Consider the following 18,057-nt stretch of genomic DNA (forward strand, 5'->3'; position numbering starts at 1 on the left):
ACTGTTATCAAAGTTGAGCAAGTGATTTCTGTCACAAATCTGTGATTTCTATCCTATGGAAAAGATGTCTCAAAGTAGCGCTATATAATCACAAGCACTGGAATGTAAAGAGGCCAAAAATAAATTGATAGTTGTCCTGCAGGAACAATGCTATCTACACCGATTGACAAGCTTTCACCACTGCTTCTTGTCTTGAAAAAAACCCAGAACTCATACTGTGCACAGTTCCAGCCCTAATAATTCCACATCTAACACAGTTAATTACATATCCTATTAATTGAAAATCAAATTTAATATTTTATATAAGGTACTATGAAATGGCAAATAGTTGTTGCCATTTAACAATTACACAGATGAAACAGACACTAAACCATCGAGAAGGCATTCATTAGACTGCAAACGGTTCGTTCAAATGACAGCAAGAAGAAAAATGATGCATCAAGATTTTATGTTCTGCATGTAATCATCTATCCAAAGTTAAAATCCAGTGGATATTAGCTATTTAAGCCCTTAAAACTGCAAATAAAAATGGGAAAATGTAATGTCCAACATTCCTGCATACTCCCTTGGAAATTTCCAAGAGCCTAGAAACTCCAGTGCAGGCTGCTAGGCTGGCTGCCATGGAAACAGACAGTGCTGGAAATAGGGCCGTTTCCTTTAAATTAAAAGCTGTTACACAGAAAGCCTCCCTTTCTTCCTGCCAGCTTAAAACAGCTTTTATGCAGCCAAGGTCTCTAACATGTTGAGGTTGAAACACAGAGCAATAGATGTTAACAGACGTTCTAGTTGCAATGAAGCACGGCTGCAGGAGATGAACTATTCTATTGTATCCTCCAGCTGAAGTCATTTATAACTAGTTATTTGCATCAGGACTATAACATTAATATAAGTATATGAACAGCAGGGTGGCAGTAAAGTAGAAGAGAGTATTTTATCAGATGGTAGGTGGACTATACAAGTGATCTAAGCATTGGCTTTGTATTAGAATTCTGGACCAACCTCACAGCACAGGGCGAGTTACAGAATTGCAGAAATTGAGTATCAAGTACTTAACGCTGCCTCTTTCAGTTGTTACCCTTGCACCCCCAAACTCCATCTGCTTGGACTTAAAAGTTTATATGGCATTTTCTAAACAGTGTTATTTACACTAAGTTAATTTTCCAGAGACAGATGTTTTGCTTTCTCCTGAGTTGCGATTGTTTCTCCCTCAGCTCTATATGGGGTGTTGTACTCTATTAGTAATTCATTAAATGCATTATTGAGACAAAACCAGTTAATCTTTTCAACTAATATTTGTTCTGTGAATAAAACTAAAAATTTAATAAACCGAATGTTTTGTATAGTAAGTAGAAAAAAGAGCAGGTGCTATGCAAGGTACACATTTCAGGAAGGTTATGGAATATGGTAACCAGCTTGGACCTGGCATTACTCATTCCACACGTGTCCAAAGTCAGAAATTTGGTAACGTAGCATTCCTTTCATTTATATGGCATGTCAAAGAACGAAGGAAGGAGAGGGAAAAACCATGAAAATATTTAGCTACCTGTAATTTGTTGGAAGTGATTCTAAATAAGTTACCCAGCATTTTAAAGATAAAATGCATTTAAAATCGTGGTACTTGCCTCCCACCAGCCTGAAGATGGTGATACAGTATGTTAAATACTCTCAGTTTTAACTCAAAAATAATTCATCATTAAAGAAATCAGACATCATCTAAACATGAGTGAATATGTTATATCGGGTTCAGTCTTCAAAATTTTCACATATGCCAGGTTATCATTTAAAAAAAGAAAGTATTTTACTTATTTTTACTTGGTTTTATAAAAAAATTCCTTACTTATTTTTATATACTTTTCATGTTCTTTTTTCCATTATTGTATGTGTGATTTTTCTGCTAAGACTATACCCAAAATAATTAAGAAAAGTGAAACAGCCTCTGATGCATACTCATTTTAAGCAATTATTCAGTCATACTTTTGTTTCAGCTTAGAAATGTTCTGGATAAATGTAAAGCATGTGAATGGAGACTGAGGGCCATTTCAGATAATCTCTTCAGAATTCTGGAGGGAAACCCTGCAGGACTTCCAAATCTTTTAAATTATACCACTGTGATTTAAAGCTTTTGTCTGTAAGCCAGTAATGATGTACACATAACTCTTTCCAGAAGTAACATCATCATAGTGAAAGTAGAAAATGAAAAGCTAGATGGGAAAGATAGCTAAATGTAAACTTAACATTTAAAACAAAAATATAAAGCATAACAATATCATCAGCTGAGAAGCTTAAATGACTAGGGTATAGGACAATCTGTATTGTATCCTATTGCTATGGAACACGTTGCTTAGAAACAAGCCAGAACATACACGAGCCTCCAAACAAATTACCAGAATGTCTGCTGGGATGAATATATATATATATGTAAAAAGCATAATCTATAATTTTCACAGTTCTGTTTATATCTTCAAAATGAGAAAAATCACTACCATCTTGGGTGGAAAGTCTGAATCAACTAAAGCTTACATTTCAAGTATTCTGTAAAATTGCGTACCTTACATGTATTAACAATAATTACATTTTCTAAATCTACAAGTATTCCTCTGCTTAGTACAGTCTTATGATTTTTTAAAAAATAATTTGCATTTCCTCAAATACTACTATCAGCCAAGAAGTGTTCTGTCAGGGGACTCAGGAAACTTGGGTTTAAATTCTGCATCTACTGCGGACTTGCTTTGTGATAATTTGGAGCATATTGTATTGAATGATGACAGATGATTTCCAGCCAAGCCCTCTCAAGGAGGTATTACCTCCATTTTCCATGCTCTTCCTAGACACAGTGGAGCGAGTAAACAAAATACATAACCAAGCAGATCCTCCGACTCATGAGATTACACATTAATTCAAAACACTGAGGAAGGTGGATTTACACTAAGATGCCTGATTGCAAACTGGGATGTAAGCAATGGCATTGTGTCAACTCTGCTATGTAGACAACAACATCTGATTTCGGCAGATGCTTGCCCAGTGGATGAGTCAGATTGCTTACAGTGACAGCAAAGTCGCTGCATTAAGAAGCACTTTGCATTAAAAAGGCTGAGGTACATACATGTTTTGTTGGACACTTTGTGAAAGGAAAGAAGAAACCTCCAGCACAGCAACAAAACACACAGTGGTTTCAGAGCGTGGTTTCATAACTTAATATGACCTAAAACAGGATTACTGATGAAAAGACAATGGTCTCTTCCTCCCTCCAACCCCAGCTGCTTCTGTTGCATCAACACTGGCAAAGACGCAGCTCATCAGGTCAGTGCTCTGATTAGGCTGAAAAGTAACACTTAAAATAAATAGTCTTCAGTAATACCTGTTCACTGATCCTACTCACTTCAGGGCTGTGTAATTACTGAAGCAAACACAAGAAAGAGGTTGGCAGTGAGCAGGGTAGGGCTGGATGAGACTACACCTACTTTCAGCAGCAGCAGTCTTAATCCTAACCTTTTATGAAACCTTTAAGAAATCTTGTAGTTGACATAGCAGGTTTCCTTAGAACTCTTGGTTAGCCACTGCTTCCTCTAATTGGATACAGATTACATACAAAATTAAATTAATACATTGTGGCCTTGGTTTATCAAAGTATTTAAGCATGTGTTTATTGTAATGGGGTTACCATATATTTATTATTCATTTAAGTGCTACTCTGAAGAAGAAATTTTTGCAGAATAAGTGCTGATTTACTTATAAGACATAAAATTATCCCACTGTCATTGACTGTTTATGGTAGATACATGAAGTTAAGAATTTTAACACAGCCTCACAGGATCAGAACACTGAATTTATAGTGCTTCCTTTATTAACTAAGACTACAGGAATAATACCTTTTTTCCCCCCAGTATTTTTCTCATTATCTGTGTCTCAAAAAACATACCCAGTAGACTGCCACTGATAAGGGGTCATAAAACCACCTCTAAACACCATATAACAAAACTTAAAAAGCTTTTTTTTAAAAAAAAAAACAAAAACAAAAAAACAACCACCAAACCCAGCAAACCAACAGTAGACTCTTAAGTCTAACATGCTACCGCAGGAGAGCAGTAGAGGTCAAGAGTATCACCAATACTGAACATGCCAGCAACAGCAGGAAATCTGTTGAAAAAAAAAAAACCAGTTCTCATGCAATATTCATTTGATTGCAAGGGAGGAAGGGAAGAAATCCTTCCTGACTAAATCTGGTAATCTGGCAAGCTATTAACCAGACAGCATGAAGATGTTTCCAGTGAGCACCTGAGAAATCCCTGTGCTTTACTCATTCCACCCTGTATCCTGTTTCTTGCACTTGCCAGTCTCCAGTTTCTCCAGTAAAATTAAAAAGCAATACAAATCCAGGAAAGAAATTATGTTTCAAGGTGGAAACAAAATTTCCCTCCTGGTTAGTTTTTTTTCCTTAAAGTAACTTGCAGGCAACTGGTAACTTTGAAGCTCAGATTCATATATGAAAAATATAGTGCAAACAAACTGGGATCCAGCCTGCTTTTAAAACCCACCTGAGATAGCACCATACTGATTTGTTTCACCAATTTAATATTGTGTCTTCAAGAGTTCTGCATGGTCATGCACTGTTGCAGGAGCTCATCAGTCTTTATATTAAAACAATTTAGGGTACAAGGCAAGACTTCATAAATTCACTTCACTCCTCAGTTAGATACTGCAGCCTGAGTATATTCCTAATGTATGCATTGTTGATCATACTAACTCTTTCTTACTAACTGTATGCACAATGATGTCCTGATTTAAGGCTTTTCACTTGAATTTTCTAAATGTTTTGGCTACTTAGTTGACTTTAGAAGTCAATGCTACAGGAAAAAGCTGTTTAGTTAGCACGGTATGGTTAGCATCAGAGCCAAAAAGTATTTTTGTTCCTTGCACATACAAAACAGATCTGATAAATCTGATAAAACAGATAAAATTAAGAACTGCTTTCACAGAACAGTCAATATGTAACAATAACATATGAGTTGTTTACAAGAAAGTAGAGTAATTAAGAGGATTTCCTCCTGTGCTATAGGATTCTATAATGTGTACCTTCTAAGAGTATTCATTAGCCTAAGCAAAGAAAAAAAAGTCATCCTTGTAATCTAACCTCCCAGTGCCCTTAATATTAATTTGCTGAAGACAGTGTTGGGATTTGTGTTTCCACCAGAAGTCTCTTTCCTTACAAAGAAATACTACTTAAAGAACTGCGCCTAACAATTACGATAAGGTACTCATTGCTGAAATAAGCACACAGTACTATCTCAGGATTTTAAGATTATAAAACCTGTACAAAATACATTATGAAGATTACATTTTTCATTTTTGCAGTTTTAACCATTCACAGATGGTATTCGTAAGTATTTTTGTGTTCTAACAAAAAAGGGTTGATGATTCAGGTGGCAAAGCCAGTCACATCATCATTTGAATTAAAGGAAAAAGAAAGGGGATGGGGGGAGAAGGGGGGAGACGGGATGACAAAAAAAGACAGAGACAGAATGCCACAAGCTAATTCAGAATATACTGTTCTGTAAAATAAGAAGTGGTTTAATGTTATTTATAGTGTTATTTAAATAGGATGAAATTAACAACTGCAACTGAATTTTTAAAAATCTACAAAATACCTGAACTACATATTTCCTAACATTGTAAACTGAAAAGGTGAAGCTCTGTTTTAGTCTCTCTAGATGCAAATCAAGCAGATTTGCAATGTTTTCAACAATTCATTCTATATAGTACAAGAAAGAAAATGCCTGTTTTTTCTAAGCTTTAGAAAGAGGAAAGGCTGGAAGAGGAGATCCTGTAGTCACTCACACTCTCAAAAAGAGGTTCATTATTTTAACTATTAGGTTGCCAAACTTAGAAGAGAGAAAAGGATAAGCAATATTCACTGGGGAAAAGTCAAAATTGAGAACAGGTATTAAAACAGAGAAAAGGAAGCAAAGATAGTGATTGTGGAAAACAATTATAACTTCTTTTATATATTGAATGATTTAAACTCTAAAATAGTCATGAATTTAGACTGGAAGAGTGTCCCATAACTGCAGGTTTTTTGCTACTCTGACAGACCATTACTATTGTAATGTACATTCTTTCATCCACTTTCTACATAACTGACATATTCAAAGACTGAAGATAATCATTATTGTGGTTACTTACTAGCCCACCTACACTACCCACCATGCTAGTTTTTTCACATCTTTCTCCCCTGTATTTCTTGGTAGCTTAGATTAGTTAGGGTTTTTTTTCCTACAGTATTGCCTACAACAGTATGCTTACTCCTCTGTCCCTCTCAACTTGCTCGCCTTCTTTCTTTGTTCCTGTGGCCCCACAGAACTTCAGATGTAGCAGCAGCAGGTTTAACTGGGCCTGTTTGGAGTTGCAAGGCAAACACCATGAAAAAGAAGCCACCATTGGCCCTTTCTCTTCGATCACTGTCTTTCAATCAGTACTCTCTTGTTGTAAAGGAAGTAGAACTGTTATGCTCTCAGCCACAGCCACGTGCATCAACATTCAACTTCTTATTATCTCTCTTTCCAATCAACAAGAAACCTTTGGTATCAGTACATTATATACAAATCAGTGTTTTCCCTAGCCCTAGCTTAGAGCCAAGTAAAAGGTTTTTTTTTAAAAATAAACTGTCAGTTGCTGAATTCAAGAATGAATATGGGCTATCTTTTCACTACTTGAAACATTATTAAGACCCAAGTTTAAAAACAAACAAAACCCCCAAACAAACTGAGCATTTAAATTCTGAGAAAGGCATGATCTCATGTAGAAGGGGGAAAAACAGCAGTCTTGCCACAACACCAAGGAAGAAATCTCTGAACCACCAGACAATCCAGAGATATCTGGAGTAAAAGCCAAGGCAGAGAGCTGTAAAAGGAAAGAAGGAATTTTGTCTACTACAAATAGTTTGTTTCCAGTTGATTAAGAACTTGGAGTTTGAGTCTTAAACTGCAAAGAGCCTGGTATGTTAAAATACATCAGTTAAACTGTTCTATGCAGGGCTGGCAGCTAACCTCAAGAGGTAGGTCTCTTCCTTCTCCTCCTTAACACCGGCCAGCTAGAAGAATACCTCCAGCTAGAATGAGTAAGACAACTTCCATTTCTCAGCAGTACTATTGCTACAGCCTAACAAATACTACTTTAAATGAATCTGGTATAGTACCATTTGTCAGCTTTAAATAATGCTCCAAATATCGTCTATATTATTGCTATTTTACAAACTAATGCTTGTGTATTATATCAATTTAATGCACAGTCTAAAAAACAAACATTAAGACATAACGTTATTTGAAAAGCATACATTTGGAAAGCAGAGTCAAATCTAATTTAAAGTATGAGGGCAGAAGGGAATTCTAGAGAAAGACAGTAGCCAAGAAAAGCACTGTTGAAAATGAGGTAGTAATACATGTCTAAAACTAAAGGTTTGTGGGGTTTTACTTTTAATAGTGTCATATTTAATGACATTTATTTCATTATATTTTTTTCCACAGTGGCATTTTGAAGCATTTTGTGCAATATTCACAGGACAATTTCAGAGTACTTAATTAATTCAGCACTAAATGCAACTCTGAAAAGAGTACTTAATCACTCATTTTTCTTCATACTACAATTTCTATCAAGCTATTATCATCATTATTTTAATAGCTTCAGGTAAATTCTAAATTTAGCTCTTAGAAATTTTTTTAAGACAGAAAACCATACCTCATTTAATGTACAAAAATTCTCCCTGACATATAGCATTACACCACCAATGCTGGTGAACTGAATCTGCCCAGTACTTCTGCATTTTCTGTCCCCCAACCAGCAAGTGACTGACCTTCCTTGAGACTTTTCTGGCTGTTCAGTTCAAGGCATTCCTTCTCCTTCAGTGGCTTAACATCTCCTGCAGGTAAAATCTCAGAAAAGCCCTGTTGCTGCTTCTTGGAGCTATCGATCATGATGAGAATCCTTTAGAATAGCAACATCCAGCACAGGAAAAAAAATATTAATTTGTCACTAAGCAGTACACTGCTGTCCCGAACACTGCTTCCAGGTCCTTGCTCCTAATAAATGAGCAATTGCGCCTTTGTGCAGCCGAAAGCAGCCATCATCATCCTTTACTTTCTAGGTTGACCTGCAGTATGCTCAGGCTGCTTTAGAGCCTGTAACTCACTCAGACAGCAGGCACAGAGCATGTGAAGCAGAACTCCCAAATCCCACCTCTTTTCCCAGACAACCACTCCCCCTTTTCCTTCAGTTACGCTTGCTTCCTCTGCACATTCGTGTTTCAATATGCAGCTTGATGGTCAATCATCTGACAAAGAATGAGTCAAGCAGTTAAAAATAAATCCAGCAGTCGCTGAAGGAGCAGCATTTGCTGATACCTAAGACAAACTACTGCTGAGGACTCTCTCCCTTTTTGCCCCTTCCCCCACTACTCTGAACACTGCTGCAGGCAGCAGAAATACTTCATCTTTGCCTGGCACATTCGTTACTCATTAAGTTTCACCAGTAAACAAAGCTGCACATTGGCATTTGAAAAAGTTATGTTGAGGAACCTTCCCACCCACCCCAGCCCCAGGTCTTGCTTCAGACATTTATCTAGCAGAGGTAATGGGAAAACCAGTCATTATTTCCATGTCTTTCCTTGCAGTATAAGGATTCTGTTCCTTGTTGTAAATAGCTAAAACCCAAGTATTTTATTATTTTCCTTTTTGCATTACAGTTACACATCTCATTATTCCCAGCAGTTTCAGGAGTATTTCCTCCCACAGCTTCTGATCTGCCATTCTCTCCAGCATATCACATTTATCTTACGTGAGTCATCAACTTCAGTATCAACCGGGAAGATTCTGGGGAAATGGATCCCCTCTAATTATCTGGCACTGGCCATGGGGAACAGCAAACTACTTTGCATTTCATGTAGAGAAAATAAACTATATGTAATTTTAAGTAGTCACTACCTGTCAACAAGTAGCTCCAGCAGGTGCATCTTCCCCTCCCTTTGGCCTAAAAATGCTATCATTATACTTATTTTCCACACCCCTACTTCATATTTTAAATCCTTCGGCCTGAAATTATAAGAGACATCTCCACTCAGAAAAACTGTTTCACTTTTATGGCATCAGATTTGAAAAGATCTATATACAATACCAAACACCCGATGCAGAATTTTTAAAAGTGGAAACTAGGAAAAATCATCTTTCCTCTTTGGATCTTTCTGCAAGACAATCATTCAACACCGACTCTTCACCTTAACAATGCACTCCCGGGGCAAGCATTGATACCACGGGGAGCGGGGCTGTGTGACACAGCCAGCAGGACTTGAAGGCCTCTCCCCATCTTCCTACTGCTGGGAGAAGGGAGACCTAGATCTACTCAGAACTGCAGATTCAAAGGAGTCACAAGCTTACTAGGCTGTATCAGCTTCTTGACTTCTAGAGGAGCTGAAAATACAGGCAAAAGAAAACTCTTGCAGCATAACTGATTTGAGGCAGCTCTCCCAACCTAAGGATTTGTTGTTTGCACATCATCTGTATAAAAATTACCAGCCTAAATTAGATTTTGCTTAAATACAAATTATAGACTATTCCAATACATCTGCTTTTGCAGTGATTTTTACTGAATGCAAGAAAAAAAAAATTACCGTGGAAGTACTCCTTCATAAATCAAATCAACTTCCTCACTGCCTCCAGCCAGAACACTTATTATGCATAAGAAACAAAATTAATGTTGAGAAACTCCACACATTCAGGAAAAAATTCCAGACAAACAGAATATAAACACAAACTGCTTAAGAAACCTATATGAAAATCTGAGACAGTCAATAAATAGAATCTTACAAAGTTATGGATATACCAGATTATAACTCCACATTTTTCTTGTGCCAACAGAGAAGTTAACAGTTTGGATGGATTAATTATATTCTAACAGTATAACAATATATAACAGCAGAAATTGTTTTATGGGAAGGGTACAGTGCACTTCACGCATTTTCTGAAAAATCAGTACTTTGTTCTGAAGCCATTTCAAAATGATTCAGAGAACAGAGTATTTTGAAATTAAAAAAACCCAACATACTAATAAGGAAGTGTGTACTTAAAGAATCCAAGGAGTAATACATTTTCCCTCAAATGTCATAGTTCTATCCATTCCTATCTGTTTATAGTGCTTTATATAAATTAAGAATGTCCAGTGCTCAAGTGAATGCTGGATCACAGTAACAGCAGTTGGGTAACAGCAGTTCAAGCCTTCACGAACGTTTCTCACCTGTTGAGAAAGATGAGCTTTAGTAGCATGGAGTTCCTGCTGTCCACTCCTCCCCTTTTTTAAGGGTACCCCCTCCACAGCAGAACTTACAGAAATGAATATGCTTATGCTTCAGCCACTTGGAGTTAAGCCTAATATTTTACTTCAGATTCACCTCCCAGTTCAATACAAGCTAACATACAGATGAATATTTTAAAACACCTTTAAGTCCAATCAAAACCTCAACAGTAATTTGCAAATATCTTTATGCAGAAAAGCAGGAATCACAATTTACAGAAAATAAGAATGATGAAATTCTTGTGCAGACTAGGAGAGATGAATGATCAAAACAACGCTGCGTATTTTCCATATAACCAAATATTGTAGTTGCCAATAAGTGCTATACAATATTGAATAGTTGGGGCTGGGGCAGACCTTAACAACTGAAGAGGAAAAGACACTTTGGAAGAAAAAAATTGTTTTTGTTAGATGCAGCTATACTGTGAATATAAAGAATGCCTGGACATTCTGCCCAGGGAACAGTTTCTCAAAATCCCTATACAGAGAATGACATTTATCCCCCACATAATGAAAAAAGGCTCGTAGTCCAACATCGTCTTGTTTTCCCAGCAGTCTTGCATAAACATTAATCCAAGCTCAACTGATAATCTGGATATACTGGTTACTTGAGTGATCAACAGTATAGTTCTATTATTTTTAGTGATAAGGCTTCAAAGAAAAAATAATCACTGTGTCTCAACATGTCTATTAGAAAAGTCTAAAATTCTGAGACAGTTTCACTGGCACCTGGGGACATCTCACAACTGCTGGCTCAGTAGCTGTAGTTGCAGCACTGTAACATGGGAAAAGTGCATGTTTTTATGAGCAACTTTCTCACATTCCTAAGAACGGTACTAGAAGGAACAGAAACAGTTAGCTGGTTAGCACATTCAAGTACTAAATTCATCTGCTAACCAACGATACTCAGTTGTTCAGAGATGTCTTCCAATCACGAGCAGGACCCATGTGAATCAAGGCAAAGTGCCTCCTCATAATCCCCAGAGAGCCAATCCACCTGCCATTTAAGAGCTCCCTTTTCCCTGCTAAATGAAATAAATTCGTAACTCTCCTAGAGCAGTTCACATATGTTCTTACCTTTGACTGCTAAAGCACCAACACCTACTTCTCAGATTTACTTATGCACTTGCAAATCTGATAGTAATTTTTTAAGCTCTTGCAAAATAGCAGAAGCCCTGCCATTGGCCACCAACACCATGTTGATACTTTAAACATACTTCCTGTGTCTGGATTATATCTGTCTTGAAGGTCATTGTTTTGACAGGTAAAACCAGCTTTGTACAGCAGTTACTTTCATTGTTGGTTTTGAAGGATGCTAATTCCACATTTATCTTAAAAAAAACTGGTGAAAGACTTCAAGGGCGGGAAGTTAATACTTTCCCATTCAAATTACTCATTTTGTCCTATAACAAAAAATCCTCTAGAATAAGTATTAGTGAAACAATAGCAACTTGTTTGTTCTTTGACCACTCTTTAAAGTCTTTTCTCTATTTCAGCAGCTATACGGTAAATAGAACACAACCCATGAAATATAAAATACATACAAAAAAGCTTGAGATCTTTCAACTCCACTCACAGTTTGGAAGTGCTTTTGTGTTCAGTTTCTAAAAGGCAGCTGGAATTTGGATTGTCATTGGAAATTAATGGCATTATTAAAAAACAGGCCAAAAAACTTTTTCAAATCATGAAATTTTCATCTTGTCTTTCTGACTGTGTACTTAAATACAGAAGGTTTCATAATAAAGGAAAGAGAACTACTCATTTCCAAAGAAAACATTGGATGTATAACCTCTCCAATTTGAACACGTACCTGTTTCCAAAGAGCGATTTTTAACAGTACAAATAGCTAAATGACACTGAGGATCTTACAGAAACCTATAATGAGCTAGAAACAAAACTGTGCCTGTAACACTAGTTTCTATCAAACAACAAAACATAAGTATGTATCTCTTTCAGCTAAAAGAAAATCTTAAGTGGCGCATGTGGTATCTTTCAATTACAGGCTTAAACCCAATTACAAACAGCATCAGTGTATCAAAACCAGAAGCTGAAGTAAAAGATACACAACACACTTATTGTTTCAATAAAAATTAAATCTGTTGGAATTCACATCATCTTCAGAGGGTAGAAGTACCTCTCATTTTAATTTCAATTTATTTAAGTTATATATATTGTATACAAGTGGGTGAAATGAAGAAAAAAGGCTTCAGAATGGAACATCCCTGTCAGTTCCATAAACCGTAATCCAGTAACTTCTCATTTATTAGCAATATATTGCAGAAGTTTTTCATAAACGTTTGCTTTTAATTTAAGGTAATAAATGTTTTTTCTTTCCATCCTCCTGCAACACAGACTTTCAAGTTCTGCCAACCTTCAGCCTACAGTAAAAGCATTATTTAAAAAGAGGAAGTGCCGAATAGGTATTTGCCAAAATCACAATGTACAGGAGGAAACAATGCAGCAACATTGTACCCTCCACAGTGCGTGCTTGTCTGCCACTCAGAATAGTCCTGTTATCTTTTTAAGTATCAGTGATCTGGTGAGTGAGATCAGTAACTGCAAGCAACTTCACAACCTCATTAAACATGAAGTAACTAAGCTACAATTGCTTTAACAGTACATTCCAACTCTTCACATCATATGGAGCTCATTCCTTTGCAATCCCATAAAAAAAAAAAACAACCCAAATGCTACAGATGAACTTAAACTCTAGGGGAAAAAAAAAAAAAAAAGAAAAAAAAGAACAATCTTATGTATTTAATTTATTTCACTACCACAAGACTTTGAAGTGGGGGAGGCAAAGCCTAATTACTCAAACATTTGTTTCATCTTGGCTTTACACACACCTTAATGAACTTCTTGGTCCTTTATATTGTGTTAGGATAATCCAGTTCTTGATCATGGTGTAATAATTTCTTCACATAGGAAAATAGTGCTCTGACTACACAAACTAAAATATTCATTTAAATAATCCCTGTTATAATTTATTCTATTATTTCTTTAAACACTAAGAATGTTACCTCAAACTGTTAACTTAAGGGGTTTTGTTTTGGGGGCTTTTGTTCGTTCCCCTCCTCTGCTCCGCTACTTGCAATAGGTTTCTATTCTGCCTTCTTGTTTTGTTAAAAAAAAGAAAATTCTATACCAGTACATTAAGCTCTTTGCTTTGAACACTTAAGACATTTGTCAAAAACTCAGCAGTAAATCTCATACAGTCTTATGCTTGTATTCAAGATAAATATACAAACCCCAAAGCATTGAAGTCTCTCATCTTCATATTCTTTTGGTAGTAAAACATCAAGTATATCTTCTATTTGTTTTTTTGAAAAGTCAAGTGAAAAATTTGAGTAATTTTTGAAATAGCATTGTGTACTATGCTGTGACTAAGGAATTACATCAGAAGGACTGGCGATTTCTGCCTGTATTCTCCACCATTGTGGTAACAAAGACCCAAACAACCCAAATCATGGTCACCATCTACCTCAGTTACTCTTCCCAGAAAAATCCCAAACACTTAAACAGTGATATCAAATTTATAACTCTCCATGTTCTACTTCTTTTCTCCCACTAAAACCCGCACAAATTCCTTTTAAGGAAGGACATATGTTGGCAGTGTTCACTGTTTAAATTAAAATTCCCTAACATTCAGCCCTGCCCATATATACATCTAAATAAATAAATAAATAAATATTTTAAAAGTATATTATAAAATACATATATATATATATATAAAAATATATATGTTTATGTTTAACTGCACATATACATATATAATTTTTTTAAGGACAATATTTGGTCATCCACCATGCTACCTATGATTGCAAAAGGCACATATAATAACTACTGCACATCAATTACCAGTTCTGTTTGTACTACATTACCTTCTTGTAGTGGCTGATCACAACCTAACATTGCAACGATAACATATGCAGCTAGGATTTAGTTCTAACAATTTAAAAAAATTATACAGTGGAATTTAAAATTAACTCAACATTCTTTTCTAGCTATGCATTTAGTTATCCACAAGGAATTTCAGGAAAAAAAGTCAGAATAAGACAGCTTGATCAAGAGATCTCATTAAAGGAAAACATACTTTCCATATCTCCTGTAATCACTCAAATGCCAAGCCCTCTAACAGGACCTTTTCATATATACCAGATGCCTTAAATTGAGTCAGTCACAGGTCACATCTCCCATGTTAATCTCTTCACAATAAGCAGATAATTTAAGAAAAAAAAATTTAAAAAAAAAAATCTATAAATCAAACTAAAATGATGGAATGTTTGTTTAGAAGTTTACCAAATGGTATGACCCTACTGGAATTCTTTCATGTAGCCTGTGAAAATGTCAGAATATATTCCATTTAAGAGGTCACAGTCCCTAGAGAGCTCTGAGTTTTGGCCTGTATGTCTTTTCACATGCTTTAATATTTGAAAATCGTTCCTTGTAGACACTGACTGATGCCCTGGGAATGCTAGGATTGTGGGAACTGGCAGTACCAATGACAAAGACAGACTTACTGGGAAATCAGTACCTACTCAGTTTGCTCTCTCATCTCATAACAGATAAGACAACATTCAAATATTTACAGGGAGACCAAAAGAATCCATACATTAAAAACCATGTTCTTTCTACGGACACTGTTTGTTTAAAAGAAAAAACCCCCAACAAACAAACTCCAAAAAAACCCAAACCCACAGCACCCCAAAAAACCCCCAAAACACAGAGACAAATACGTATTAACTACAATACGCTGTGTGTTCTTACAAAGGATTATTTAGTAGAATATTTGCACCGGATGTTCCATGGACTATTAAAACCTTAAAGGAAAGACAAACCACAAAATCACTGAGGTTGGAAGCAACCTCTTGAGATCACCTAGCCCAACTGCCTGCTCAAGCAGGGTCAGCTGGAACAGGCTGCCTAGGACTGTGCCCAGTCAGATTTTTAATATCGCCATGGATGGAGATTGCACAACCCCTCTGCGTAACCATTCTTCTACACACACACACACATTATATATACACTATACTATATACACACACAGACACACACACACACTTCTCTATTGTAAACTTATATAAATTATATACTACTTCTATAACTACATAGGTTTTTTTAGAATATACTTACTTTGAAGTTTTGGAGGGTTTTTTGTTGTGGTTTTTTGGGAGGTGGGAGGGTGGTGGTGTTAATCAGAATATCTGTATGCTGTTTTCCAGATCTCATTGCTTTCAGCTTAGTGACTATGAAACTACTGAACTTAAGTTGACATTTCCAATTATTTTCTGTGCCAATCTACTACTTTAATCAGAACTAAGTTTTCCATTTGTTGTTCTCTAGTCTTCCCACTAGCCATCTTTTCCCCACTTTATCTCTCCCGATTCTCAAGAAAATAACTTCTAAGCACAGTAACCTACCTATATAACATTAGGAGATGAAAAAACATGCCTAATTGCAGATCTTAAAAGAGTGGAAAAAAACCCTGTCATACACAGATACAAGGAGAATGTCTGAAATTTACCTGATTCCCTAGTATCAACTTTGCAGCTTCAAACCTATTAACTGCACAGAGGATTAAGAATTTGTTCAGAAGCCATAAAACTATGCCAAGAATGCATGTTACCAGTGCTACATAATGAGGGAGTGGAAGATAAGAGATAACAGGCAAACTAATATACCCACAACTCTTTTAGATGCCAGAAAAATTCCCTTGGTTCATCATATTTATTTAAGTAATATCATTAGGTTAAGTGTGATGTAGATTTCATTCAGTTATTTTGAGAACCGTCTGTCTCCCAGCTGGCTCGACTGGTCCCTTAGGAGGACTGAATAGACACCATTTGGAGTATTTGTTTTTGGTTTGTTTTTTTGGGGTTTGTGGGTTTTTGTTTTGGTTGGGGGGGGGGGGGGGGGGCAGAGTGTTTCCATCTTCACCTTAACTCACTACAGTTCCCCACAAGCTCTAGTGGCCCCATAGGAAGCTGTCATTCTCATCAGACCTTCAGTGCTTCAAGGTCTTTGCTCCTGAGTGTCATCGTTCTTATGCAGCCAGAGGCACTAATTTCTTCTAGTAGAGATTTTACCAGTCTTGCTTTTACTTTAAGGTGTTTACTGTCCCAAGGCTTTTTTCCTGACAAAACTTCCAAGACTCTTAGCTCTTTTCTCAATTAGCTCAATTCTGCTGTAGAATATTAGCTGCTAGCCATCAAAGAGTGAGATTTAGCAGATAGCCATGGTGGGCACATGACAACCTTTTCTACCCTCCTCCAGTACAAGATATACAACCCCAAACAGAACCAGAATGCGATCCCATGTCTACTCTGGTCTGAGTTTAGAGAAGCAGACACCCATTAGCTGGAACAAAACTGTTTCTCCACACAATGCAGAGGATAGAGAACAGGCACGCTCAGAATCCGAAATCAGTTGTAGCCAAGACAAAGAGCTGAAACAAGTCTACAGAGTGCTAAAGGACAGTCAACAGCCCGTATAGGAGCCAACCAGTTACCCACCTGTTTTACAAGAATATAGCCAGGCTCCTATCTGTGGATGACAACTGCACAAGAGTAACTTACACGTCTCTTTCAGAAACTAGTAGCCACTTTCACAAGGAGTTTCTCGCACAGTGGGCTAACAAAGCCAAGAGAGATTGCTGTAAAACGTAGAAGCCAGGACCTTTTAATTTTACATGTACCTTGAAACAACTATGATTGCATGGCTCCTGACATCCAGACCTTCACACCTACCTGTACCAGCCAAAGTGGCATGGTCACCAATTCTGAGAAAGTACTAATTCAGCATGCAAAAAGCTTTGCTCATCCAGTATTTCCTTTTTTTGATGGTATCTGCATGTGCAATCCCTTCCCACCCTTTGGCTCTGAAACAGCAAGTTGGAAGGATGCAAGCAGCATCATTCCCATCCACCCTCCTGCTGTCAACAGCAGACAGCCTATCCTTCCCTCCCTTGCCACCTCCTGGCTCTCAGACAGAAGCCTGTGAAACTGTGGTACAGTGCGTGGGTAGCATATTGTTCTGACTAGTACTTCAGCTGTGCCATGCTGCCTGCTACTCTTGTCATTCTTCCTCCGCTGCAGTCCAACTAAACAACACCTAGTCATCAATTTTCTCCCTCCTGCTCCCAGAGAAGACCCTCATCTGCGTCACTTTTCTCCTCCAACCACTGTCCTTCCTAAGGACACAGCATCTTGACTAAGAAATCAAACACAGCGTACACAACCTAGCGTTCTTCAGGCAGGGATGCAAACCAAGAGCCTCTTAAGGCCACAGCATTCTGTTTCCCAACCTCCATTCACATGAGGAGCCCAACTGCTTACATGACAGACATGGACTATACACCAGTGGTTGCCATGAGACTGCCAGAATCACAGGCATGTCTTCAGTGTCCACTCTGTAGGTGACAAGTATGAAAAGCAAAACCAATGAAAAGGTAACTTTTGCTGCTTTTTGGCAAGTGCAACAAGAGTTGGCCTCCAGAGAACAGGCACAATAATACACTGCAATAAACAGGGCACAAGTTTACATGATCAATGCATTGCACGTATTGCCTAATTATCCAGAAAGATGCAAACTAATGAGAAACTGAAATTAATTTCACTAGTAATCCAGTATTGCCCACAGCCGTTGACTTAAAAACAGCTCAAAAGAAAAAAGGGAATCTTAAAATTGTGACAGTCCAGAAGACCAACATACAACATCCTGGAA

General features: G+C 37.0%; 1 protein-coding gene across 5 annotated transcripts in view; it reads right to left on the reverse strand.

The window, feature by feature from the left end:
• Nucleotides 1-18,057, reverse strand: part of MKL2 (MKL/myocardin-like 2) — an 81,361-nt gene that overhangs the window by 39,520 nt on the left and 23,784 nt on the right. For 2 of the 5 annotated variants that reach the window (XM_010578479.1, XM_010578477.1), the window contains exon 2: nt 7,847-7,977. The exons of the other annotated variants lie outside the window; for them this stretch is intronic. In XM_010578479.1, coding sequence (XP_010576781.1) covers nt 7,847-7,967 — 121 coding nt within the window. In that variant the 5' untranslated portion in view covers nt 7,968-7,977. The remainder of the gene's footprint in view (nt 1-7,846; nt 7,978-18,057) is intronic. 5 annotated transcript variants of the gene reach the window in all.

The sequence above is a fragment of the Haliaeetus leucocephalus genome, unplaced genomic scaffold (genome assembly GCF_000737465.1).
Source record: "Haliaeetus leucocephalus isolate CR32 unplaced genomic scaffold, Haliaeetus_leucocephalus-4.0 Scaffold636, whole genome shotgun sequence".
NCBI classification, from domain to species: Eukaryota; Metazoa; Chordata; class Aves; order Accipitriformes; family Accipitridae; genus Haliaeetus; species Haliaeetus leucocephalus.